Raw genomic sequence first — 27,805 nt, 5'->3', positions numbered from 1 at the left:
CCCACGTGGCAGTGTGTGCAATCTATTGTTGCTCCCCTCACCCCAACTGCCTTCAATATTTATTTTTGTGAAGAATGTGGAAAAGCATTGTTCTAAGATCAGAATAATACCAGGAAATATACTCAGAGGTGCATCCCCCTTGTCTCTTTCCCTTTATTCCCTTCTACTCATTCTTTACACTCCATTGCTACCCATCTCTTATAGTAAACTGTCTTAGTTACTTTTCTTGTTGCTGAGACAAAACACTCAACATCCAAAGCTAAAGGAGGAAACATTTATTTCAGCTCACAGTTTATAGAGGTTTTAGTCCATAGTTGGCTGGCTCCAGAGCAGAGTTGCATGGCAGAGGAGGAACAGTTGATGGCATGGCAGGAAGAAGGCAGAAGGCAGGGAGCAGCAAGAACAACAGCAGCTGCCTGCCTCTCTCTTTTGTCCCTTTTAGGCTACCAACCTTTCAGAAGGTACTATCCCACCCAGGGTGGGCCTTCCCATTATCTACACCCAGAACTAGGCTAAACCAGTCAGTGGAGTAAATTAGTAATCACACATTTTTAATCTCAACATCATACACCCTAGGATCCAGCTACCTCTGAAAAGCCCCACCTATGCCCACATGAGGCTTTATGAGGTCATCTAGATAGAAGCCATAAGAGAAACTGAGTTAATTTCTGTTTTTGTTTTTGTTTTTAATTATTTAATTATTTATTTTGGTTTTTGAGATAGGGTCTTGCTATGTACTCCAGGCTGGCCTTGAACTCACTGTGTAGCCCAGGCTAACCTCAAAATCATGACAATCCTCTGGGATCAGCCTCCTGAATGCTGGGATTATAGGCATGCATATCACCATAACCAGCCTAATTTCTGGTTTATACTCATATATATATATATATATATATATATATATATATATATATATTTTTTTTTTTTTTTTTTTTTTTTTGCACAAAAAAGCAGATTCATCTATACTTTCCTACATCCTTCTGCTATCTTACAGAGAGGATATTTTCTTAGTTACTTTCCTCTCATTGCTGAGACAAAATACCTGACACCCAAAGTTAAACGGGGAAAGGTTTATTTGGTTTACAGTTTGTTGAGGTTTCAGTTCATAATTTGCTGGCTCCAAGGCAGGGTAGCAGAGGGGCAACAGTTCATAGTGGCAGAAGACAGCAAAAACGACAAGGGACCTTAACAGTGTCTTTCTGCTCCTTTTATCTTTTCAAGACTACTGGATCAGTGTGGTGCCAAACTAATCAGTGGACTGACTTAGTAATCACACACCCTTAATCCCAGCATCACACACTAGATTCACCCACCTCTGAAAAAGCCTATGACTGCATGAAGCTTTGGTGGGACATCAAGACACAAACCGTAATAGATGTGATACTATAGACCATGGATGTCCAATTTTTTGGCTTGCTGGACCACATTGAGTGAAGAGGTATTGTCTTGGGCTGCATACAAAATATAGAATATAGTTAATGTATATAAGTAAAAAAGAAACCTTCTTTTATTTTTCTATTTTAACTAAATAAGTTATTTTATGAAATAGCAAGCCCAAGTTTAATAATTAAATAGGAAAACTTACATGTCTGCTTAATAAGAATAAATGCCTGTCTTCAGAGGCCCACACACATGTAGGTGTGTTGAAACACTGTTATTGGTATTCACCCAGTTGCAAAGCACATCCAGGGCTGATATACGTGGTTTTGATTGGACTGTGTGTGGTGGGTGCAAGGGGTGGAGTTAGCACTGTTTTGCACCCTCTCTACACAGCATTCTGTTGTCCCCTACACGGTCTGCACTCAGGCTCCATCAGTCAAGTTATAAAAAATATCTCTAAAATTCAATTGACTTTAATAATCTTATCAGTTTGCAATCTTATGGGGCCACATTACCAGCTGCTGAGGGCCAAATATTCTTCATAATTGCTATTTTCATTCAGCAATATATTCTGGAAATTAGTCTTAGATATATCAGCTCTTAGAGTTGTTTTTATTTTTGTAGTGACTGCTGTGACTGAACCCAAAGCCTCATATCTGCTAGCCAACTGCTGTACCACCGAGCTATGTCCTCAGCCCCTATTTTTTTAAAAAACATAATACTACCTTATGTTCCATAGTTTTCTCATTGAATAGTTAGATTGTTTTGAATGTTTTTCAATAACAAGCAGTGCTGCCTGAATAACCTAATGAATTGTTTGAGTGATTAATTGTTGGCAATCATAAGTTATCTGTTGCTGCAGTCTCACCCAAGGCTCAGCTGAGGGAGAAATTGCTTTACAGCTGTCACTTGGCTGCCAGAAGGAAGCAGTCCCTTGGTTGTCCACAGGGAGGCTCACAGTTTGGCCGCAGGTTTGTATCAGAATGAGCAAGCAAACCAGCAAGACAAATTGAGCAAGATGTGAATCAGTCTTTTTTGCAAACTAATCTCAGAAATGACATTCCATCACTATCTATTCATTGCAAGAGAATTATGGTTCAGCAGCCACTTAGAAGGATGGGATTCCACAAGAGTACAAGTAACAAGGTGGGGAACACTGGGGCCACTTTATGCACTGCCTGCCTCAGAGTTGCATCTTCAAGGTAAAATTCCCAGAAGTAGGAGTTCTGGGTTAGAAGTAAATGCATGTGTGTTTTTGCTAACTATTGCTACATTCCTCTCCAGGAGGATTATATAAATTTGTATTAGATCAGTAATGCATGAATGGATATATTGCCAATGGGATATATTATTATGCTTTTGTACTTTTACCAAATTGACAAGTGAAAAAATAAAATATATATAGTCAGTCCTCTGCATCCACAGGTTCTGCATCCTTGGATTCAACTGAATACTGATCAAAAATAATTTTTAAAAAATCAAGAAATTTCCAAAAAGCAAAACTTGAATTTGCCACTTACTGAGTACTGTGTTGAAACCACATGAAGTGATATGTAGACATACTCTGTGTTATAGTTCAGATCTGGAGTGTCCCCAAAAGTTTCATGTGTTAAAGGCTTTGTTGCCAGCCTGTAGTACTACTGGGAGCTGTTGGAAACATTAGGGGGAGTGCTTAAGGGATGGGTATGGGTAATATCACTAGGGTATGCCCTTGAAGGGTAAATTAGGACTCTGGCCCTTCCCTCTCTCTGTTTCTCAGCTGCCATGAGGTGAGCAGCTTTGCTCCACCACGTGGTCCCCACCATGACATTCTTCCTCACCACAGGGCAAAGCAAGGGGCCCAAGCGACCATGGACTGAAACTTCTGAAACTGAAATGAAATAAACATTTCCCCCATCAAATTGATTTCTCAGGTATTTTTCATGGTGATGGAAATCTGACTGACACATTCTGCTATATCCTCCTGCTACTTCACAGATACTCGGTTTCTCTCTGGAATTCACTGAGCATTATTTGCCTTGGGTCTTGTTAGTATACTATGTAGTTAGGCCTATGATGGTGGCATCTGTCCTGAACATGTGCACTTTTTCAAAATTCCTAAACATTAGGGAATACTCTCTCTCTCTCTCTCTCTCTATATATATATATATATATTGCATCTCTCTCTCTCTATATATATAGCATTTCCCTGTATTAAGTATTATAAACAATCTAGATATGATTCAAGATAAATGGAAAGATGTATGTAGGTTATTTGAAAATACTATACCATTTTGTATAAGGTACTTAGACATCCACAAATTTTGGCATCTGAAGGAGTTCCTAGTACTTGTCCTCCGTAGATACCAAGAAATGACAATTCATGTGTGTGTTTATATTGTCAACCAAGAATAAAATCAATGTGGTTGAGAACCAAAATAATTACATTTATTTGGGGCTAATTAGGATTACAATCCAAGAAAACAGATTCAAGCAATCTTGAAGATGTACTATTAAGCCAGGAGACTAGGGAATACCAAGTCATGGCTGGACAGCTGGGTGTGACTTGTCAATTATGGAATGCTGTCAAATCGCAGCCAAGATGCATCTGTAGAACAGCTTTGGAGCCTTGGATCTGATGTCAAAAGAAGATATAAAAATGGCAGCCATTGACTCTCTTGTTTTTGCAGTGGCCCATCCTTGCAGGACATATCTTCATTTTTTTTCAGAGCACTTCTTCTTGAGTAATTCTTTTACCTTTCTTTTTACCTTTAAATAAATGTTAAACTGCTATGTTCATCAGTCGTCTCCGTCCAATTCTTTGAATAGGACAAGAGCCTGGAACCACTGGATACCACACCATTTGACTCTGGGGTTTCACAAAATGGAAGCTGTATTAAGAACATTAAACCACAAGGAGAGTTAGAAATTATGTCATCTATTAGTCAGGAATTATGATTGGTGCTGGAAAAACCTAATTCGTCTCATAAGAAAGGAGCTACGTGTGGTCTCAGTCATGTTTAGGAAACTGCAGTTTGGCCTAGTCCAAAGGTTAGTTGCATCTAGGGATGGGCATGTCTGTAGTCCCAAAGGTCTGTGTGCACAAAGATGTGCCCCAAACCCATGCTACTTCATGTTTATTTTCTTCCTTGACATTTTCCACTTTTGAACAAAATCTTTCTGTAGGAAAGCATTCATAATCAACCTAAGAATTAGAGATCGGGCGTGTTCAGGGTGGTATGGATGTAGATTCAACCTAAGAATTAGAGCTCACCCATTGCCAAGATAGATCTCTCCTGGGAAGTCATGTCGCTCATTTGGAGTTGTATTCAACATCTGTGGTGATGGAGCAAATTTTGGAACTATAGACCAAAAGTCAGTTAAAAAACCAGAGCCTCAGGCATGTCAGAAAAGATTTGTAATCTCTGAGGATAACAAGAAGTCAACTGGGGCCATGGCATGTTGCATATTTTCTAGGCAATGTGCTACCATTATTTTGGTTTTATTAGTAGTTGTAAGATATTGAGATACACAAAAGACATGCAGTTTAAACAAGGCAAAAACAGAATGGGCAATGATAACTAACAAAAGAACATTTGAAATCCTGACCAATACTGACAGTAGCCAAATAAATATTAAATTTGGGTCTAAAGATATGAAGTATACTTAGTAAGAGGTATCATGTAGAGGGTTTTGATAACTAGTCTGGAATGGGGACACAATAGGGAAACTGATGATAGGAATGGGTCACTGCTTTAAGCAAAAGCTCCAGGAGGGTATTAGTGACAGATCCAATAGTCAGATAGCTCCCCAACAAATGCCAGAGACTGTGAGGTGTTTGGACTGTAGCATTCTTTTTCCAAGATCAAGATTCGGGAAGATCTAAATTTAGGTCTATAAGGGAAAGAATGAGAAACTGAGAATTAAAAGCCCGGGTGCAATTTTTAAAGCATTAAGGAAGTTAGGGATTGATTAGATGCCAAATGTCTTTAGGGATGTTTTCTAAGGAAGGGCCAATTTGGTATATTAAGTGCAGAGTATCTGGAGTATTTGGTAAATAGTTTTTTTCAACACTATGAAAATAAACAGGAAGGTTAAGGGAGGATTCATAAGAGATTCTGCACAGGATTTAAGGTGAAGAGAGAGGCCTCAGTTTCAATTAGGACCCAATAAAGTCAGGTCCAATTTGAGTGAATGTCTCTCCCGAGGCATTTAGAGAATGAAGGGAAGCAACCTCTTTGTTTCTTCAGGGCCAGATTTTATCTTTGGGAGTTTAAATTAGTGGGCTTAAAAACAGGTTGAAATAGAAGGTCATAGAATCCCATAGCTCTTTTTCATCAGTTTATTTGGTGACATGTCAGTTCTTGTTCTTCCTGATTTTGGTTAGTGGTTTCACAAACCCATTGGTTTCTTCATCAGAGTTCGGGAACTTCTTACCCAGCCCAAAGTTATTGGAATCCTATACTTGTTAGAGTTCTTTCTGTCCTTTCCCTGAACCTCCTTTAATTAGAATTACAGTTGCTTGCAAACACCTTCCAGAAAGGAATCCAAATAAAGCTGCTTAGTTGTACACAAGAATTAAAAGTCGTTAGATGGCCGGGGATTTAGCTCAGTGGCACGGCACCTAGTCGCAACCGCAAAGTCCTGAGTTTGATGCCCAGTACCAAAAAAAAAAAGTCATTGTTAGAGACAAGTTTGGTTATTTCTGTAAAATATAATAACATTAGAATTATGACTGATAACATATACCAGGATATATTACATTTCTAGAAATCACACATAGTTTGAAACATATATTAATAATACATTCATACAAATAGAAGTATAAATGTGATGGTACCCACTTGTAATCTCAGCACTTGAGAGGCACAGACCAGAGGATTGCTGTGAGTCTGAGGCCAGTCTGGGCCACACAATGAGCGAGCTCTAAGCCACTGGACTGACTACATAGTGAGAACCGATCTCAAAAAAATCAATCAAGAAAATTTTTAAAAATTTATGTATATGTCTAATATATGTGTCACTTGGACTTTCAGTCACCCCCTGGAAGTCCCCAAATTAGTTGTAGACTGAAAAGACTTAATTTTGGACTTTGACTTGGCAAAGTTTGCCAAGCATATGAGAAGTTTAAAACAGTTAGATAGGATCAATATGAGTTAAAACTGAAGTAAAGCAAACCTGCTAATTTCCAATAAGTCCAAATCAAAGCTCTGAGAAAATTCTGCCGAATGCAGGAAGCAAACTTAAATTTCACACCAATGTACCTTCGATATCGATACTCAGCCTCTATGAAAACATATTTTAACCAATTTAATCATGCATAAAATCTTCCACAACAGAGTACATACCTGGCATGCAAGGTGATGAGTTTGTTTTCTAGTATTGAAAAAAATTTTTCCACAAAATCTACTTCTTTCCATAGTCCTTTTATAACTTCCTCATGCCTTTCATAACTTGTCCAAGTCTTTAGTTTTGTCCTATATCTCTCTTTCCTACTTTGGAACAACTATTCACTTCTAGGGCAAAAATTAGTTTTTTTCCCTTAAGACACCTTTCCCTTCCCCAAGGCAGCAGTCCTTCAGAGACATGGAGGACGAAGCAGCTCTAAAAGACTTTTTAGTTCAGAGACACTGTGTTAATTTGTTGGAGGGATGCCATCTTTTTCTGAGCTGTGTTTAGAAGCTCCTAAGTACTGTTGAAAATAAACCCTTTATTCATTTACTCTTTGTTTTAACACTAAGGTTCTCCAATTAATTTGGAGATTTTCCATGGGGGCCAATGGACTTTTAATCTTCCTTGGTTATTTAGGCCCATTTACCAGTAAGCAGTAAGTTTACATGAAAAGAATCCATAGGTGTTACTCATAAAGTCTCAGAGGGGGCAACCTATCAGCATTATTTTAGAGCTTACCCATTATATTTAGGTTACTACTTCTATTGGCCAAAAATTAAGGAAATAGTGTCTGGGGTTGTGATGTGTACTTCTCTCCAGGGCACCTCACCAAAAGTGTCATCAGTTGGGTCTGGAGCTTCTCTATTATATGTATTGGGATGGATCTTTGCCTCTTGTTAAAACTGACCAAAGAAATTTCTCTCCAGTGTCCTTTGAAGAATGTTTAGCTGTACTAGGAAGTACACAAATAAAGCAAAGCCTGCATTTTGACTAAAGAGTGGAAATTTCAGACAAAAACCCTAAAAGTCTTGCATCATCTTTGTTTATCCTGTGGAATCTGCAGATATTATATAACTCATTGAAATGCCCCCATAGGAAAATTAAACACCAAGTCACACTAGGTCAAGGGAATGTCACCTGAGATATTTTATGAATTTATACAATACAAGCAGTGGTGCAAAAATACATAGTATGGCATTTAGAAAGTTTGGGTATGAGTCATAACTTAAAAAGGACACAAGATAAAACTGTAACATGATAATCTCTCAGGGCAAGTTCAAAAAGTTAAAATATCTAGGTTCTAGTATAGTGCTAGAAACTCAGTGGTAAAAGGCAGAATTGATTGTTCACCCAGAGCTCACTGGGCTTAACTGATGAGAATGGAAATTTGAAGCTATTCCAGAATGAATGACACAGAAGGTTGACCATCTCAAAGGCCATAGGCAGAGTGGCCTCCAATCCTTGGTAGCCAGGTGTCACCTTCTAAGAACAAGCAGATGCTAGAGTACAGAAGCCGTTACAGTGGGCGGGTGGGGGGGGGGACCGCCTTGCTAAATTTTACTTTGGCATAAGTCTTCACATAATGGAGTAAAAAATGACTTCAAGTGAATTTAGAACGTTTACTTAAATGTACATATTTAGAAGTTGCATTCTAAGGACAGAAATGTAAAAAAATTCTGAGCTTTCATTCCATAGTTTCAGTTTGGGGTAATAATGGTATATTTTTTGTTAAACTATTTTTCTAACATAAAACAAGTATGAAATGTCTGTTTTATGAGAAATGTTATTCAGCATAAGACAAAACAGTTCAATTATTCAAACCAAAGAAATTGAACAGAAATATCATGCTAGGATTGAAGTGGAAATATTAATATGAATTTGTGATTTTAGGGAAAAATTCCCGTTGGCACTGTCTACTGAAGTGGCTAAGAAGTGGTGGCCCTTTGGTGGCACAAGCTTGACAAGGGTCCCTGCTGGTTACCAACACCACTCCTCCTAACCAGAGCTCCTTGAAAAAATATCCCTTCCTTGTCAGAGCAGTGAAGAAGCAGGTTAGCAGGAGGCATCCTGTGCCAGAAAACACAGAAGCTTTTGAAGATTAATGGAATTGTGTCAAAAGGATATCTTTAAAGGGTTTCCTTGGGAGCAAAGTTATGACATGAGTGCCCCCAAAATAATCATAGTCATAGTTGTTAGAAATGCATTAAATCTACGAAAATTCATGAGCCTATTACCATGCTTAAAACAAAAAATTCAATGTAATTATTACAGCTGAAATAGCCATGACACTAATTCCTTAGTTGCAAAATTTGATAGAAAAGGATAGATTTAATTGAGCCTGTATCCTGTCTTTTCAGTAGGATATTTGTAAGGGGAACGATTTACAAATAATTAATAAACTTCCACTTTACAGGAGACCACCCTGTAAATAGAAATAGAAAATCATTATATCACCCTTAATGAACTTACTAGTTTAGGTAGGAATTATCAGTTGTGGCCGAAAAACTTTAGATAGACGGTGCTTTTAGAGCATCTGGAAAGAATGAGCTGGAGGTCTTTAAAAATATGGGAGAAGCTGGGCCTGGTGGCATACACCTGTAATCCCAGCACTCTTGGAGGCTGAGGCATAAGGATCACAATTTTGAGCCCAGCCCTGGCAACTTTGCAAGATCCTGAATCAAAATAAAAAATAAAAAGGGAGTGGAGGGCCAGGAATGTAGTTCAGCAGTTCAGTGTCTGCCTGGCAAGCTCCAGCCCCTGAATTCGATTCTCAGAACCAAAAAAAAAAAAAGGAGTGGAGATGCAGCTCAATGCAAAGGCCCTAGGTTTAATTCCCAAATCCCAGTAATACAGAGAGAGGGAGAGAGAAATAATATGAGAGGATCACAGCCTGGGCAATTTAGCAACTTAGTGAGACTCTGTCTCTGAATTAATTAATTTTAAAAGGGCTGGAAATGAGAAGCTCAACCAAAAGGCCCTAGGTTCAATTCACAGCCCCTCCCCCAACAGGTTATGGGCGAAGAGCAAGCATCTGTGCCTGCAGGCTAATGAACTTCAGCTAAATGCAGATAAGGTAGATTTTGGCCTGCAGCTAGCTTTCCCAACAAGATTGGCAGAGGAGCCAATCCTGCACTTAATGTTACATCAACCAAAAATAACAACAACAAAAAAGTGCTGGGAGTCCTGCAGAACCGAACTGGCTGAGGTCAGTTCTTAGCAGCTGCCTGGGGCAGAAACATGAGGACTGCACCTTCCTAACTTTGATGGCTTCTCTCTAAGTCCTCTACAGTCTCCACCTCTCTCAGTCTCTAAGGACACTAATCCCCCAGGACTGTCCTCAGAGCTGCTTGTTCTTTGCTTGTGATGACACAGCCTAGATGTTTAGTATTCTCCTAGACCTTAAAACAGAAATGACAATTTTGACGTTACCAAATGTCTTCTCAGCAATCTGATGTAATTTCAGTGTCCTTGGGTATTAGGCCAATTTGGGCTTCTCATTCCTGTCTGTACACTCTCCATCCTAAGTAACCTAAGAATATATCTGAGAAACCCAAAATAAAAATGTAAAAAGAGTCATGGCACCAAACTTCAGGTTCAAAGTAGCAGAACTACATTGCCATTACATGGAGCGTGGAAAGAGGACTATAAAAGATGAGGTCTGTGACCTGAAGGCATCTCCACTCAAGAGAATTAAGGGAACAAAAGGCCATTGACTCTCATTTCCTCACCCTGGCAGCCTGGGGATGCACCCTGTGGGCCAGGACATAGTCAGGCCTGGAGGTTCTGGGTTGTGCAAGAAAGCCTTCAAAACTGTCACCTCTGCCCTAGGATTATGAAGGAACTGCCATTACCGCCTAGACCAGTTCAGTACTCCACTGTTGACAGCTGGTATCAAAGTCATGTTGGAAGTCACAACTCATTTGACTCTTCAAATTATTTGTATGTTACTTTAAAAATATTTGGTTTTAATTTTTAGAATTATTTTGGGAGAATGTCTTATGTAGTCACTTAAGATTCTGAGTATACTATTAGGCTTTTACATCAAGAGGCTGGCTTGCCACGTTTTCATCACAGCCACTCCTGTGAGCAGTTGGCCATTTTCATCGTGCCATCACCATTACTTTAATCCCAATCCTCTTGTAGCAATGTGTCTTCATCACTTGATGTGTTCTCCAATTCATGCCAGAATGCTGAGGTCACCATGGCTAGAGCCAGTGCAGATGAGGCTGGATCTCAGCTCTAGTCCTTGAGACTGAACACTGCCATGTACACTGCTTTCTTGGGACAAACTGGATGCTCACCAAGTGCTGAGATAATGTACTTACACGTCTCCAGAAGAGAAACCTCAAAGAATTCCCAGGAGAAAGGAAAAAGTTGTAGAAGCTTCCCAGGGCCTGGGTCTTTGTTTTGCCCAAGATTTCTGTCTCCAAGTCCACTGGGGTTAAATGCGTACCTCCTAGTTTTCTTTTGACAAAACCACTACTTATAAGCTGAACTCCCAGCTGTCCTGAGTGTCCTTTTTGCTAACAGTTGACGTTGGATATGGTGAATTTAAAGCAATTGAGAAATTTAAGAAAAATCTTGGAGTATATTTCTTCATGGCTGGTCTCAATGCTGTAGGAAATTACGAATCAGGTTCCAATAGGAAAATCTATACCCTGCCCTGTTTCAGTCATTTACTTTGCTCTCTTGCTGCTGTCTCCTTAGTGCTCAGCTGTGTGCAATATGACAGCTCAGATTCCTGTGGTGCTCTCAGTGAGCAAGGTGCTTGTGGCTCCCTTAGTGCACTCAGAGGCTGCCTTCTGCATTTGCAGATACTGATTGCTGGGTCACAGGGTGCTTATACCTCAAAGCTCCAGGGGCTGATGGGCCTGTCACTAAGTGGACTGAACCACTGACTGAACTCCCATCATGGCCTCTCTTGCTCTTATTTCCTGTAGCAATTACTCGTGCATCCCTGCAGCTCTTTGTGCTTGTAGCTGGTGTACCTCAATGCCACCCCTGTGAGAAGCTGGCCAACCTTCCTGAGAATGTGTGAAGAATCTCCTTGCTCCTCAGTACTCCAGGTGGAAGAGAACGATTCAAAACTACAAAACTTGGTGGTGGATAAATCTGGAGGCCATGCTGGGCCAAGAAGAAGAAGGCCTAGAAGGGTCATGGTTGTTATGTTCTGCCTGTGTGGTTTATATGATAAATAAAATAAAATAAAATAAAATAAAATAAAATAAACTGTTAAACTTAGTGATACAATTCATGGGCCCAGTACTGGTTCCTTTAACCAACTTCAACTCTAGCTTACTGTGGAAGAATGAGCCCAAGGGAGGTAGGGATTGGCACTGTTCCCAGCTGAGTCTGTCCTGCCATGGCCCCAGATGCACTGGCAGGAAGGGAGCCAAGGGCAGATGGAATGGCCTGATCCTACAAAGCACCGGGTATTTCACAGCTTCTGCACTATGCTCCCTCTATAAGAAGGGGTGAGTGAGGCCCCAAAGAAAGAACAGGCTGGTGACCCCAGGGCACATACATTCTGAATAGCCGGGGCTCTGGTGTTTTCCAGAAGAAACTGGCCTTCCAGTTCTATATACTATTGGGCTTTTAAAATAACCAGGTTTTACATCAACCCAAGTCTTTGCTTACACATTTCCACCATGCAACCACTATTATTTTAATACTGTCCTTCTGTTTTTCACCTGCATCTTTTCAGGTATACAGTTCTTAAGTTTCCTAACAAATATAACAAGATAGTCATACTCATATAACAAATATTTAAATCATTTATTGCCATAAAGTTACAGCATCTTAATATACACACTGCATGAAAATACACAGATACTTTTGAAATACAGGAAATCAGATTTTAGGTGTATGGTCAGCTATTGGATAGCATGTGGTCATTAAATAAAAAGCCAAGGATTTTGAGGACTTAAGTGCAACTAGTTACAAAATTTTGTTCTCTTTAATTTTTCACTAATACTAGATAATATACATATTACTGCAGATAAAACCATCATCAGAAATTATTAAATTAGTTGCATATTTTGAGCTACTCTTCACAAAGAGAAATAAAATAATCAGTATCATAAGGCAGCAGAGAGTTGGTTTAGGGACTCTCAGCTATTTATATAAAAATGGTATGGGTAGTAAAAATAGCATTGTTTGTTTTCTCCTTAGCAAGACTATTTATGCTGATGGAATCTGTGAGTTGGTAGCAGTGGCTAGGGTGCTGTCCCTTAAAGAGCTGGTTCTTCCCATTGCTAAGCAGATGCCTTCTTACTCATTCTGGAAATAATCACAAAGAAATCAAATGAAAAACCAATTTCACTGCCAGGCTGAGACTCTACATGACTTTCAAAGACACCTTTAACTAACATTTATTATGCCTTATGATTTTATAAAAACAGTAATCTCCTATTTTTTGTTAACTTTGATGTTTAATAAGTCAGGTTTCCCCATCTAGACAAGTTCCCCACTGCCTCATACCCAAGTTCCCTACTCCCTCTTAAGATAAGATTTCAATTTCATTGACCCCAATTCCCCCAAACAAAAATAATTAAACTGGAATCTGCTTACTCGTATTTGATCAACCGACTTCCCTGAATGAGCTGGGCTACTTCATTTGTTGCATGGCATGCAAACAGAAGCCAGTTTCGAGGCTGTACCTTGTAGGCAAATCTCATGAATGTCAAAGAATAGCAACAGAGGGCTGCAAAAATATCAAAGCAAAGAACATCAGTAACTCACCTAGAAAACTCAGGGGGCTGGGGATGTAGCCCAGTGGTAGAGCACTTGCCTAGCAAGCACAAGGTGTTGGGTTTGATTTCTAGCACCACACATACACACACACACAAACACACACACACACAACTTAGGGTTGAGAGGCCCACAGAGATTAATAGGTCAATTTTGTTAGTCAAAAAGAACTCTTTTGCTAAACCTTAGAAGATGGTAAAAGCTATTGCTTACATGCCTCTAGGAATGGAAAGTTCATGAAATATTTTACTGTACTGTGGGCCCTTTTGTTATTAACTATTTTTTTAGAAAAATATTTGTGAGAATAAGTTGAAATTAGCTCCTGCTGTTTTTTCTGTCTCCCTAGAATTGTTTATAACCCATTATCTGAAAGAATTGCTATTTATTCCTTCAATAACGGTTTTATGTTTAAATATTGGGGTTTTCAAGTAAGCTTAGTGACACTTTGCCAAACTGAGTTTACAATATAAATCTGTTGGGCTGGCTATTAAAACAACACATTCTTCAACTGGATGTACTAAATCTGAAAGGCAAATGGGATGTCAGTATATCTCAAATACTTCAAATCCTGTTCCGTCGCATAGACAGGTAGTATACTCTTCAGTGCCATTATATTCTTTTAAGTGACTTTCTAACAGTGATCATAACATAGCATTTAGTGCTATGAATGTAGGATATAAGCAAAGGCTCTCGTAGGTGTATAGTCCTCCTTATCCCAGTCTGAGTCCTTACCGAATGTCATCCGCCCACTGATAATCTCTGGAGACTTTTTCATGTCACTGATGGCAGCAATTGGGAGACCCCAGTTGGCTACTGGGCCCCAAAAGTGCTACAAAAAAATGAGAAAAGAAGAAGGAAGAGGAAAAAGTTAGGGTGGAACTATAAACAGCTGAAATTTCCCTCAGTTCAAACAATGTGAATATGTGAAAGCAAGCTTCATCTTTACATTTTGCAAGTTTGCTGGGTTAATTTATTGATGGTTAATAGTGAGGTTTGATTGTTCAAGTGTTTTCATATGAGTTAGCAGTTCTACCAAGAGAGCCCAGTGCTAGAAAGGATTTGGCAATTTACTAACGTCCCTACCGATTTTCAGATTACCACTCAGCAATGTGTCCCATTTGGACAATTTAATAATAAAACTACTCACACAATTCACTTTTGTTATAATTTAGACCTTATTAGGATTATTCTCCATAATATGTTTAAATCTATCAAAATGCCTTTTTTCAATTTTTATATTTGTTAAAGATTCGTAAAATTCAGAACTTAAACTGGATACCTTTTCTTTCTTTCTTTTTTTTTCCCCCGAGACAGGGTCTTGCCATGTAGTTCAGGCTGGCCTTGAACTTACTATGTAGCCCAGCCTAGCCTTGAACTTGCAAGGATCCCCCTGTCTTAGCCTCCGGAGCACTGGGATTACAGGTGTGAACTACCACGCCCAGATTGGATACCTTTTCTGAAGAAAGGAACTTAATAAAGGAAGAGAATGCTTTTCAATTCATATGAGCTATACTAAGATCAGAGAACTCAGAAGTCAACACTCAGGATCCCAAATATTAAGAAATTAAGATTGGAAAAAATACTTCTGAATAGTAAAAATTTACAGTAAAGAAATGGACCAACAGTTTTTCACTCTGCAACTACGACCACCCAAGGTTATCAAAATTAAGTTGTCGGTGTGTAAAGTAGCCATGTCCAATTTAATTTCTGAGGCTAAAGAAATAAGGCCTATGGCTTTTATCCATTAAAATTGCTCTTTATATGAGATTTATAAATATTTTAAAATCTGAAAGAAACCACACATTGTTGGTTAAATGCCCCCTTTAAATATCAGAACATTAAACAGTGAAAGTGGTCCTCACAGGACTTCTGTGTATCACAGTAAAAATTCTGACTGTGGAATACATTTCTAGACCTTGCTTTTCTATTATTGAGTAGGGGTAGTTAAAATCCAAAGTACCCTAAGAAATGAGAAACCAAGGGATATACAAGAAAAATAAATGAGAATTACATCTGGCATGATTTTTTTATGTAAGAATATTTTGAAATGCTTACTTAATATCTGAACTATGAACTGTGAGACCCATGCTTTCTACATCAAAATTCCTGTTCAGGCAGCATGGCAAGAACTTCAGGGTTGAATTTCAGTTATAATCTCTCTAGGCATGGTTGGTTTAAGGAATCTCTGAGATTCTGGGCTGTCTACTTAGTCTTATATATATTCTTATCTGAGTAAAACACTGAAGTTTTAATTTCTTATATTTAGATAAAGTATAGCCTTTTCTCCTTGCTTTTTACTCCCCATACTTTTGTAAGAAAAGTACTTATTTCTCCATTACCCACTTTACCTACTTCTTTTTCTACCTGTCCTTTTATTGGGTGACATTTTATTTTTTAACTCTGTTATTCCATATTCATTTTCTTTTTCCTCCTTTGTTGACCAGGCCTCTCTCTATTTGGTCTATTTTTGTCTCTTTTCCTGTTTAAATGTCTTCCCACTGCAGTGTAGTGCATGGTGGTCTCAGTGTCTACTTTTTCATGCACAGACTTGGAGGACGGTAATAGACCCCCTGAAGAGTTATTCTAAGAGGGGCTTTCAACCATGGTTTATCTACCACCAAGTGCACATGTGCCCTCTCTCATTGCAGTAACAGATAATGGCATAGATCCAAAAGCTTAAGCAGCCTTCGTTAAATGATGATATTAAAAGTTTATGTTAGATTATACAAGACTGTTCTGCAAGCTAAGAACTGTATATACTACTTACAACTGTAAATGTTGAGCTATATCTAAACTATATTCCTTAAACAACACGAAACCCAGCACAGTGGAGCATGTCTATAATCCTACTTACTAGAAAGCCTGAGGGCCTGGGCAACGTATGAGACGTTGTCTCAAAACACCACCAACAACCAAAAACTCTTCCAAAACAAAAAGAAATCAAAGGGCTGGGGGTGTATTCAGTGTTAGATTAATTGGCTACCATGTATGAGGCTCTGCATTCAATTCCCAGAACAGCAAAAACAAAACAAAACCACACACACACACAAAAGGTATAAATTGCTTTAGTTTGCTAAATACCTAACCTTAGAAAGTTTTTAATGCATACTTTCCATTAACTACAAAATTCTCTCTTCCTTTGTTTAGAATAACATGTTTGATCTACTCAGTCAATTTCTAGAAAAATAAGGAATTTCATGATTAATATTTCAAGAGGAAATTAATGTGTTTTGGATAGGATGGGAATATAATTTCATTCCATTATAATTCTTAATTATGACTGTAAAAATTTCCAAAAGAAACAAGTAGCATTTTGGGGAAATCAAGCCATGAAAGCAAGCTCCATGCTACAGAAAGAACCATCACTCCCTGCTTCCTCTCCTTTCTATTCCTTTCACCAGCTGCCAGGCTCTGAAGTGACTGTAGTCATTCAAACATCACGTGGTCCTTTCTACACAAGAGAGCCACAGCACCCTACACATGATCCTCACAGAGACAGAGCATGGGGGAGCACTCACCCACAGCTCACTGTCTAGCAGGGTGACTAGATAGGCCTCCCCAAACAAAGGATATCATGTCAGTTGTCCATAGCTCTGCTAATGCAGAAAGTCTCTAAGAGCCTGGAATGCATAGAAACAATTTTCTTACCGTACTATTTTGTGAGGAGTCACAAAGGTTCAGTCAGGGAAGACATGGAAAAAAAAAAAAAAAGATCAGACGGTTGCAAAGAGCTGGTTCTACAGGTTACTTTAACTTTACACATATTCAAGATTTAGTAACAGGACTGCAGTATATTTTCTCTTCTTTTTTTAGATTAAATAGTATTTCTAGTAATAACTTTGACCTATGAAATTAAATCTTAAAATTATTAAAGTAACCTTAATGTTTAGAGCAGAGCTGTCCAAACATAATGTACATTATAAAACCACATACTCACATGTAATTTTAAAATATCTATAAATCATATTTTAAAAAGTAATAACAAAAGTTTTATTAGTTTATTCTAATTATAAAAATATTTTGAACATGTAATCAGTAAGAATTATTAGATATTTTATGTTGTTTTGTACTATTTGAATCCTGGTGTGTACTTTATAGTCACACTTTGAACATGCCACATTCCAAATACTCAGTAGCATCCTGTGGCTTGTGGCTCTTAAGTTGGACAGCACAACCTTGGAAGGGTACTTATTGGGAAAGGACAAGTTGGAGAGAGGTGCTCTACTGCAGATGTTACTAACAATGAACTTTCCATTTCTACTGACTGCTGCAATCTCACCAGATTGTAAAGCCCATGGAGGTGTGCATATTTGTTACTGCTGAGTTATCTAAAGTGGTGCTGGGAATTTAAAGTAATTATCAATTGTAAAATGAATGGACAGTGAAACCCTGTTATCTTTTAAAAACATCAAAAATTGTATAGCAAGTTAAGTTGATTTCTGAAACGGTAATTTATTTTGCCAGAATACAGTACAACTATTCAGCCAAAAGCTCAAAGTTTAGCTACTTAAAAGTTATTGAAATAAAATAATAACATTCTTTATTTATGCATTCAAGTCTAAACAACTTTGTGTGTTGTTTTAATTTAGAGGTCACAGAATTTCTAATTTGTAACACAAATATAATCGTTCATGGTGCTAGTATACTTCAAATAGATTCCATTATGAAATATCCACAGCTAAAGTCTTGTCTAATAAATTATATCAAAATTATATTTCACAACAAATACAAATTGAGCACAGCATTTTTAGCAGAGAGGCATCAATTACCTCACCAGATCAGACAACATAACCTAGCTAGAACAGTTACCCACAACATTACTCTCCCTAAAATATCCCTAAAATAGGATGAGAATGCAAGCCTTTTATGTAACTAGAAATTATCAAGGGCATTTTTATTCCCTATAAAATATTTTAAAAGGCATAATACTTGAAATATAAAGTTTCAACTTGGAGATTACTATAATTTGGATGTGCTTTATCCCTCAAGGGTTCATGTGCTGGAGTTTGGTCCACAGAGCGACAGTAATGAGGTGACAATCCTTAAAAGGTACAGACTTATCTTAGCTGTTTTCTTGGGAAACCGATCTTTAAGGAGGTCCAGGCTCTCTTCTCAAAACTTTATAGTTCTGTACCTTTGAGCTTGGGAAGGAAAGCATGGGGGTCTGATTCCTGAGATTCCTTTAAGGCATTTTTTCCTATTATTCCGATGCAAAGTACTTGGCTTCATTTTAATGCTAATCTTTTCAACAACCATGCTCTCCTTTCCCCCAACTTTGCAGGTACTTCTTTTCTGGTGAAGTGCCAAACTTTTCAAATGGGCTTTTTGTTCCTAATTCTCACTGTAAACCTGGATGAAAGCAGTCACAAGTACCACTGCAACAGACTGAATGCTGGGCTACCTTGAAATTTCCTCTACCAGATTAATTAATCTGCTCTTGCTGCCCTTAATTTCAGTCTCCCACAAAGTCTAAAGACCTGGGCAAATGTATACAAATTTTTTGCCTTCAGTCCATTTGCCAATGGAGTCCTTTTTCCCAAATGAAACCTCCTGAGCCTGGCCTTTACCATCTGCATTTCTATTAGCATTCTGGTCTTCTGAGATCAAGCCAGAATTTTCCATTAAGCTCAGTTTATACCATTCCAAGTCTTTTCTATCCTGCATCTCCAAACCTTTCTAAACTCCTATGATGAACCATTTCAAGGCTTTTGAACCACATGGTCAGGTATAGTCACAGCAATGACCCTACCCCTTATATCAAAATCTGTCTTAGTCACTTTCTCCTTGCTAGGGCAAAATATTTGACATCCACAACTTAGAGGAGAGGTTTAGTTTGGCTCATAGTTATAGTCCTTGGCTGGCTGCTTCCAAGGCATAAAGGGCACGGTGAAAGGGCCTGGGATGAAGAAAGCTGCTCACATCATGGTGGCCAGGAAGCAGAGAGAAGAGGGAAGACACAGGGAGGGAGATATACCTTTCCAGGTCATACCTCCAGTGACCTGTTTCTTCTGATCAGGCCTTATCTCCAAACATCACACTCAGTGGCTGAACTCATCAGTGGATGAATCCACCAATGAGAACTGTGCCTTCATGACCCAGCCACTTTTCAAAAGCCTCATCTCTGAGTACATGAGAGTTGTGAGGGACATTGCAAATCTAAACCACAACAGGCCTAGTTCAAGGTAATTAGGTCACTGAGGCGAAATCAGTTGGCCTTATGGAGTAAGTTCTCATAAGAGCATATTGTTATAGAGCAAGGTCATCCCATGAACTGGCCCCTTCTGCATGCTGCCAATAACTTTGTTTCTTTGTCATGTGACACAGCCAAGGTGGGCCCACTTGATCTTGGACTTTCAGCCTCCCAAACTGTAACTTAAATGAGCCTCTTTTTCATATAAAGTGCCTAGCCTAAGGTGTTTTGTCACTGCCATAAAAAAGATTAAAATAGATAATTCAGTTTTTAATCTAGGACTCTTTAAATCATACAATAGTTCAATTATATCCTATTTTATAGCAGGTGATCTTAATATTGACTACAAAAATATGTGAATAAAAAATTAATTTTTGCCCCCCTACTCTACTCAATCCAAAAGTTCTACATGAATATGCTCAGAAAAATAATAGTCACAGCTTCACTTTAATAGAGGTTTACTGATTGTAAAACAATTTGAGAATGGTCATTCTAAGCTTTAACATTAAACACAAAAATCTATAACTCAACATTCCTCAATTTTATGTCAGCATTGTCTAAAACATGAATCAACTACTCAGTTAAAAAAAAATTTAAAAATAGGTGTCTAATATTCCCATGCATGAGGCATTAATGTATTTTGTATGTTTTCTCTTCTGTTTTAAAAAAAATTTAAAAGCATTTCTGGGCAGAGCTAACTGGGGTGGCGGGTGCTCTTAGTATATATTAATACCTGTTACAAAGAAAGATAAATTTGTAATCACATATACACTGTGATTTGGGAACACCAATATAAAGCTGTAGAAAATATCCTTAATTTTCTATTAGGTATGGTGCTTTTATGTTTTTATTCTTTATTTTTTGGTACCGGGGATTAAACTCAGGCCCTTGCGCTTTTGAGGCAGGCAGTGGCACCACTGAGCTAAATCCCTGGCCCTAGTGCTTTTATTTTAATGAAAGTAACAAAAAGAAAAATACTAGTAGAAATTTCTTGGGTGTTGGGAGCCATTCTACATAATTTTGGGGGCAAATCATTTCACAATTAAATTATGATTAGGGCTGTCTGATGCCTAGTCTTCTTGCCTGTGGGCCGGCTGTGGCATATAGAAAGCTCTGGTCTGCCTCCAGTCACAGCTGAGGCCTCAATGGTCCCGTGATACTGTGATGCTGTAGGGTAAGATTATATCAGCTAAAGACACCCTGCTTTGAGCACCAATTAGTAATTAAAAAAAAAAAGCTTTCACCTGGGGAGGGACAAATTCCTTATCAGTTTAACTCTTCCCACCTACTGTTGTAAGAGGTTTTGCTTATCTCACTGTCCTCATCAACATAAGCTCCTCATCTATGTAAGATCCTCATTGCCACAGGATTACCTTCACCCTCCCAGTCATCTGATGCTCCCTCCAGTTATAAAATCCTCCTCAACATAAGATTACCACTGCCCTCTGAGTCATCTGATATTCCCTCCAGTTATTGCATGAACCCAATAAATAGTGGCAAACTTGGAGTGACTGTCTTTGACCACTCTGAGGCACTGACCTCCCAGCCAACATACTTTGAAATTATACAAGTTTCTATTGTCTTTTTCTCTTTAGCCCTCACTATCTCCCTTTCTAGACAGTTGAAGGATTGATCACCATCACTTACTTGGGCTTACTTATGATCTTAAATTCTCAAGGTGGATTGTCAGTTTGAATTAGATTTCAAATAAAATCTGAAGAGAAAAAAAAATTCTCAAAGTGGAGAAACTATATGTTCTCTGGGTTTGGATAAAGGTATAATGGCATGTATCCATTATTGCAGCGTCATATAGGGGTTCCACTATCCTAAAGATCCTCTTATCCTAAAGATCCTCTGTGCTCTCTGTCTCTCCCTCCGCTCTCATTACTGGCAACTACTGTTCTTTTTACCATCTCCACAATATTGCCATTTCCATAATGCATATAGTTGGAGCCAGGTACAACTTGTAGTTTTCTCAGATTGGTTTCTTTCACTTGGTAATGGGCACTTAAGTTTCCTCCATGCCTTTTCATGGTTTTACAACTGATTTCCTTTCACTGCTGAATAATATTATATTACCTGGAGGTACCACTGCTTTTCCATTCACCTACTAAAGATGTCTGGTTTGATTCCAAGTTTTGGCAGTTATGAATAAAGCTGCTATAAACAACAATGTGAAGATCTTTGTGTGGATGTAAGTTTTCAACTCCCCTGGGTAAATACCAAGGAACATAATTACTGGATTGTATGGTCAAAGTAGGTTTATTTTTCTAAGAAACTGAAAGCTGCCTTCCAAAGTGGCTTGTAATCATTCTGCATTCTCACCAACAGTGAATGAGAGTTCCCGGTGCTACACATCCTCAGTGGGATTTGGTGGTGTTAGTGTAGAGTATTTTGACTGTTCTAATAGGTGTTAAATGGTATGTTGCTTTAGTTTACATTTCCCTGATGATACATGATGTGGAATATTTTTTGTATGCGTATTTGCCATCTATCTTTTTGGTACAGTATTTGCTAAGATCTTTTGCCTGCTTTTTATTTATTTATTTTTATTTATTTATTTAGTTAGTTAGTTTTTGAGACACAGTCTCACTATGTAGTTCAAGGTGACCTTGAATTCACTATGTAGCCCAGCCTGATATCAAACTTATGGTGATCCTCCTGCCTCAGCCTCCTCAGTGCTGGGATTGTAAGAATGTACCACCACATCCAGCTGCAAATGTAAATTTTAAATAAATTTTGTTACAGGTAGAGAGTCTGTGTCCAGTTTTAAAAAAATTTTTTGCATATGTATATCTACCACCATTTGTTTAAAAGACTATCTCTATTATATCATTTGCCTTTGCTCCTTTGTCAAGTTCAGTTGACTAATTTACATGGGTCTATTTCTAGGCTCTCCATTCTAGTCCATTGATCTATTTGTCTATTCTTTTGTCAATACCATACTGTTTTGATTATTATAACCTTACAGCAACTTTTTCTTCTTTAAAAAAATTTTTTTTGATGACATGGGGATTGAACCCAGGGAACACTGAACTATATCCCAGACTTGCCTCCACTTTTGAATTAAGGTCTTGCTAAGTTGCCTTGACAACACTGAATCTTCCTACCCATGAATATAAAATATCTCTCCATTCATTTAGTTCTTTAGCATCTTTCATTGTTTTCTTCATATAGATCTTATACATATTATCTAGATTTATACCTAAGTATTTCATTTTAGGGGGTGTAGTGTAAATGGTTGTTGTTTTTTTTTGTTTTTTTGGTACCGGGGATCAAATTTGGGACCTTGTGCTTGCAAGGCAGGCACCAGAACCACTGAGCTTAATCCCCGGCCCAATAAATGGTACTGTTTTTTAATTCATAAATTGCCAGTATATGGGAGAGCAATTAACTTTTGTATATTAACATTGTATCTTTTTTCACATTTAGTTTATTGGTACATTTTAGGTATACAATACAGTTACATTCATCATTGGGATCTTGTACCTTTACATGATGTATCTTGGTTCTTATTTTTTTCCCAATACCCCTGCCCTCCCTTCACCCCCTCCATCCTTCCCTATTTACAAAGACTTTGTTTCCATGTAACATTGTATCTTTTTTTTTTTCCTTTGGTACCACGGATCGAACTCGAGTCTTTGCGCTTGCACAGCAGGCGGCGAAACCACTGAGCTAAATCCCCGGCATAACATTGTATCTTAATTGCTTATAATCCCAACACTAAGGAGGCTGAGGTAGGAGGATCCCGAGTACAAGGCCAGCATGGGCTACATAGTGAATTCAAGACCAGCTTGAACTACATATCAAGACCCTATCTCAAAAAAATATAAACAAAGAAACAAAAATCTACACTGTATCTTAACCCTTCCCATAATTACTTATTAGTTCCACAAATTCATTAATTCTTTCAGATTTTCTCTATGGAGGACTATATTATCTGCTAACAAAGATAGTTTTGCTCCTTCCTTCTCAATATGCATTTTTAAAAAATTATTTTCCTGTATTAGCCAAGACTTCAAGTATAATGTTAAAAAGCAGTGGTGGGATGGAGATGTAGCTCATTGGTAGAGGGTCTATTTAGCATGTACGAGGCCCTGGGTTTGACTGCCAGCACCAAACAAAACCCCAATAAATACTAGTGAGTGGGGCATCCTTGTCTAGTCAGAACTTGGAAAAATCTGAGTTTCTCATAGTTATTCTTTCTTAGGATAGGGTATTTACATTTTTTATAGACAGTTGAGTCATCTACTGTTAATTCTTGGAGTCTATACTGGGAAACACACTTAAGTACTACCCTTCTAATAAAGTATTTTCAAGTACTTCTATTATTATTGCAATCTAAAGTTTGATGAAACAGGGTGATGCAAGAGGACTACCTTGGAAAAGACTTTAACTTTGCTTTCCCTTAATTTGGAATAGTCATTGGTTGGCTCAAGGCTTTTTCTAAGCTCATTTTAATTCTTTGTCTGCTGAGTACTGCCAATCCTAGTCTCCTATTGCATAAAATAACAAGAATTGACAGCTTTCTCTAGAGGTACAGGGAATAATAAGGGAATTTACAACTAACCTATAAGCTTATTTATAATTTACTTTAATACTTTCACAATAGTAAAAGGAATCAACTGAGGCCTACCCCAGTCTTTTTATAGTAGTATGTAGAGTCAGGGAGGATTTTGAGATATTCTAGATTGTAACTCTATACTGTGCTAAAAATGCTCACCTAGATTTCATTTATTATCAAATTTTATCCAATTTTCTAGTTTAAATTAAGATGAGAAAGAGTTTTAATAAGTAGAATGTGTGATGTTTAACTGTATATTTAGCTGGCTAAAAATGAATTAAATGACAGTAAAGACCTCTTTAAACTGGACTATCCAGGTATCAAGAGACCATTAGGCCAGTCTTGCTTTAAACACTTTCAGTTTGATTAAATTTCTAGCCAATTACATGTCAGGCAAGTGCTCAAAGAGTGTAAAGGCAGAGTGTGAGAAGCAGTTTGTAAAACAGAACAGAGATGCACAGTAAAAAGTATCTAAAACCTTATTTCCATTTAAAACCATTTCTATGCATGACTATTCAACTTTAATTCCCAAACTGACACTTCTCTTTTGGCTTCACAAGTTTGAGAACTTCTTAAGTTGTCTGTTTGGTCTGGATATCAATTTTCTCATGTGACAAGTGAAGCACTGGACTATCTGATTTCTAAAATCTGTTCTAACTAATATTCCATAAGTTTGGGAAACATTCCCTTTTATTCTATTGTAACTTTTTACCTGAGTAATGAGTATAAATTCTTAAAGCTGTCCTAGAAATTCAAACATTAAAGTTAACTTAGAATAGGACACTTTATTAACTTGAGAACATTCACTGTAAACATCTCACTAACCTCAAATTTGTAAGTGTGCTAATGATTAACAGATTTTAAAACACCGTATGATCTAGGTTCTAACCTAATAAAAGTGTGTATGTGTCCCCATTCACCTCTACTGTAACATGTATATTAAAATTAAGGGAAGTTAATCTCTAGAATAAATCTATACAGATGTTAACTCAGTTCTAAAATATATTTACTACCTCAAATTTGTTTGTGCATTCTAATTTATTCTTCTAAACTAAAAATCCAAAAAGAATGAGAGGAGAAAAGAGCTAAGGTTAGCTTCTTTAACTTTGTTACTACAAGTGAGAATTAGTTTCTATACTGAAATAGAAAACAGGAAGTTCTTGATTCAAAGTCCTTATTGATGAGAAAAGAGAGATGTTCCCACCAAATGGCTCCTGTAATAAAGTGAGCATAAGCCAGGTGTAGTGGTCCATGCCTGTAATCCCAGGACTCAGGAGGCTGAGGCAGGAGAATTGCTACATGTTTGAGGCCAGCCTGGACTACACAGTGAGTTCAATGCTAGCCTGAACTACATGGCAAGACCCTGTCTCCAAAAAACAAAATAAAAGAACAAAAAATAAAAATAAACAACAAAAAAGTGAACTTAGAATATTCTGAAGTTTAAAAAAAGAGAAAAAAAGGGTTGCCAAGAAGACAGCCAGAGTAAATCCAGATTAAACATGCAATATTAATTATAATTTAAAAATCAGCTAAAAACTTAGTTTTGTCAAGCACTGTGCTGCATCACTAAACAGCTGCCAAAGCACAAGAGCTTTGGCCAAGTTCACAAAACTAGAAGACTTTAGGGCTATGATTCAAACCCATTGCTCACACTCAAACTCATCACTTGCGTTAACATCACCATCAATTCATCTAACAAAACTCAGTCATTACTTAATATTATTTAACATTGACATCATATTTAAATGATTTAATTATTGGCAGAACTCTTGCCTATATATATATATTCCTATGTAATATATATATTTATATATTCTTATGTAATAGAACTGTTGAGTAATAAATAGTAGAACCTTTATATTCCTAAGGCATAATTAACTTTATTCTTAATCATACCATATGCTATCCTTAGCTGTACCTAACTATTAGGAAGGCTTATTATACAAAAAGGAGACATTAATGAAAAGCTAAAGAATGTAATGTTCAATGCAGTAAAGAAATTTAACTGTAAGGACTAAGAATATGTCTTTACATTCCTACTTTGCTCAAATTTTCCTCATATTAACCTGATAAACTGCTATGCTCCACAGTACTAAACATTCATTTTAATTAATCAGTCCTATTTAAGCATTGAAATTTCTTTTCTGGAGAGTCGGGTGAAGCTACTGTTTCCAAGTTTACCATACAACAGATTAAAATTTCATTACTCTACTCCTTTGTAAAATTAGGAGTAAAAAGTATCTGAACTAAAATTTGGGATTTAGAAAATTTATCTTAATTGCTGTAATCAAGTTGCCTTTATACAATACCCTCTGGATCGTTATAATAGGACTTGTTTCTCCGAGGCTTTCATCACTTTACCTCATTAATACACTATTAACTAATGAAAAGAGAAAGAATAAAAAAAGAAACACAGACCTGCAGTTACCTAGCTTTAAGATCATATGAAAATAAAAACACTAAAACTATGCTCCTAAATAACTTTAAATGGTTTCAAAGTTATGTTAGATACTTAAGAAAAATCGGCACCTCAAGACTGGAAGTAAAAATAAATTACTGAATTGTCAAGTCTTTCGAAGGAACTTCCTTTGTATTAGAATAAAAGGAAGAGTCCATGGAAAAGAAAACTTTTTAAAAAAGGTATGTTTTTAGAAACACATCAGTTTACTTTGGTTGAGAGAATACTCGTAAATAAAGGCATTTGAACCATATTCGTTCTCGCGCGTGTAGTCCTTAAAACTGGAAAAAGGGAAAAAGACCTCCTTATAGCACATTCTGTTTTCGTATCACAAAAGCAAGCTCTGGACTCAGGTTAGAGGCTCATCTGCAACGCGAGCGGGGTTAAATTCGGAGGACGAGGACGAGAAGGCGCCCTCGCCCGCACCTGCAACAGCCTCCACAGCCCTTTCCTGTCCTACGCCCGGCGCTGCGGCCGAACACCTGCTCGCAGGTACCAGGGGCGGTGCCTGAGCCCACAGCCACCCGTTCTAGGCCTTTGGCCAAAAGGGGTGCCCAGGGTCACCCGGAGGGAGAGGTGTCCCCATTGTCACCGTTCCAGAGAGCATCCCCTCTGTTCCCAGTGTTAGCGGGAAAGAGGGGCGTCCTGACTGCCACCGCACCAGGGAGAAATGTCCCCTCTGTCACCGAAGGGTAAGTGCTCCAATGTCACTGGGGGGAGGGGTGTCCCCAATGTCACCCCGCCCGGAAGGACCGTTTCCTAAGTCGCCGAATGGGAGGAGCGCCTCAATATCATCAGGGGAAGGGGAGTCCTTATTGTCACCCTGCCCGAAAGGAGAGTCCCCTGTCACCGAACGGAAGTGGCATCCCGCTGTCACCTGGCCCGAGAGGGCATCCTCTATCACCAGGTGAGAAGGGCACCTTCCCTGTCACCCCGCACAAGAGGTGCGTTCCCACGGCCGCCGGCTCAGCGCGGCAGGGTCCCACCGCGCCCTCCGGCCCTATTCGCGGGAGCCCCTCCCAGACTCCGCCTCCGCCTCCGCCGGCTGCTTGCCTCACCTCATGAGGTAGTCCCGGAAGTCCTTGCTCCGGACATAGTCCGCCGCTTTCCGAACCAGAGCGCTAGCCATGGCAGTGTCTAGACCCAGGCCGCTCCTACTCCCCGCGCCGCAGACGCTCCTTGGAGCCCAATGACACTACACTGACCCAGCTGCGGCCCAGAGAGCTCTAGCCCCGCGGGCCCGCCTCACGACAGTTGGCCACGCCTTACGTCAGAGACACGCCGCAGCTCTCGGCCTATGGAAGAACCCAGG

General features: G+C 38.4%; 1 protein-coding gene across 1 annotated transcript; it reads right to left on the bottom strand.

Annotated features, from left to right (window-relative positions):
* Positions 1–12,287: 12,287 nt before the first annotated feature.
* On the bottom strand, positions 12,288–27,751 carry Mpc1 (mitochondrial pyruvate carrier 1). The gene is made up of 5 exons (XM_087193523.1): positions 27,552–27,751; positions 26,124–26,127; positions 14,014–14,110; positions 13,102–13,234; positions 12,288–12,810 (listed from the first exon to the last, which is right to left on the bottom strand). The coding sequence occupies exons 1-5, from the start codon at positions 27,620–27,622 to the stop codon at positions 12,786–12,788; spliced, it is 330 nt and encodes a 109-aa protein (XP_087049649.1). The 5' UTR covers positions 27,623–27,751; the 3' UTR covers positions 12,288–12,785.
* Positions 27,752–27,805: the final 54 nt, after the last annotated feature.

The sequence above is a fragment of the Heterocephalus glaber genome, unplaced genomic scaffold (genome assembly GCF_053883595.1).
Source record: "Heterocephalus glaber isolate CG9 unplaced genomic scaffold, H.glaber_assembly_v1.0 deba00001593, whole genome shotgun sequence".
Classification (NCBI taxonomy): Eukaryota; Metazoa; Chordata; class Mammalia; order Rodentia; family Bathyergidae; genus Heterocephalus; species Heterocephalus glaber.
This window is presented reverse-complemented; position numbering and strand designations above follow the sequence as displayed.

Bases quoted from the DNA above. Each gene is read 5' to 3' on its own strand.
- Mpc1 (XM_087193523.1), bottom strand. From the start codon at position 27,622: ATGGCTAGCGCTCTGGTTCGGAAAGCGGCGGACTATGTCCGGAGCAAG. The intron at 13,235-14,013 runs GTAAGGACTCAG...ATATTTTTGCAG, and splicing joins CAGTGGGCGGATGACATTCG to CCCTCTGTTGCTATTCTTTG. The intron at 12,811-13,101 runs GTAAGCAGATTC...GATTATTTCCAG, and splicing joins AGTCGGTTGATCAAATACGA to AATGAGTAAGAAGGCATCTG.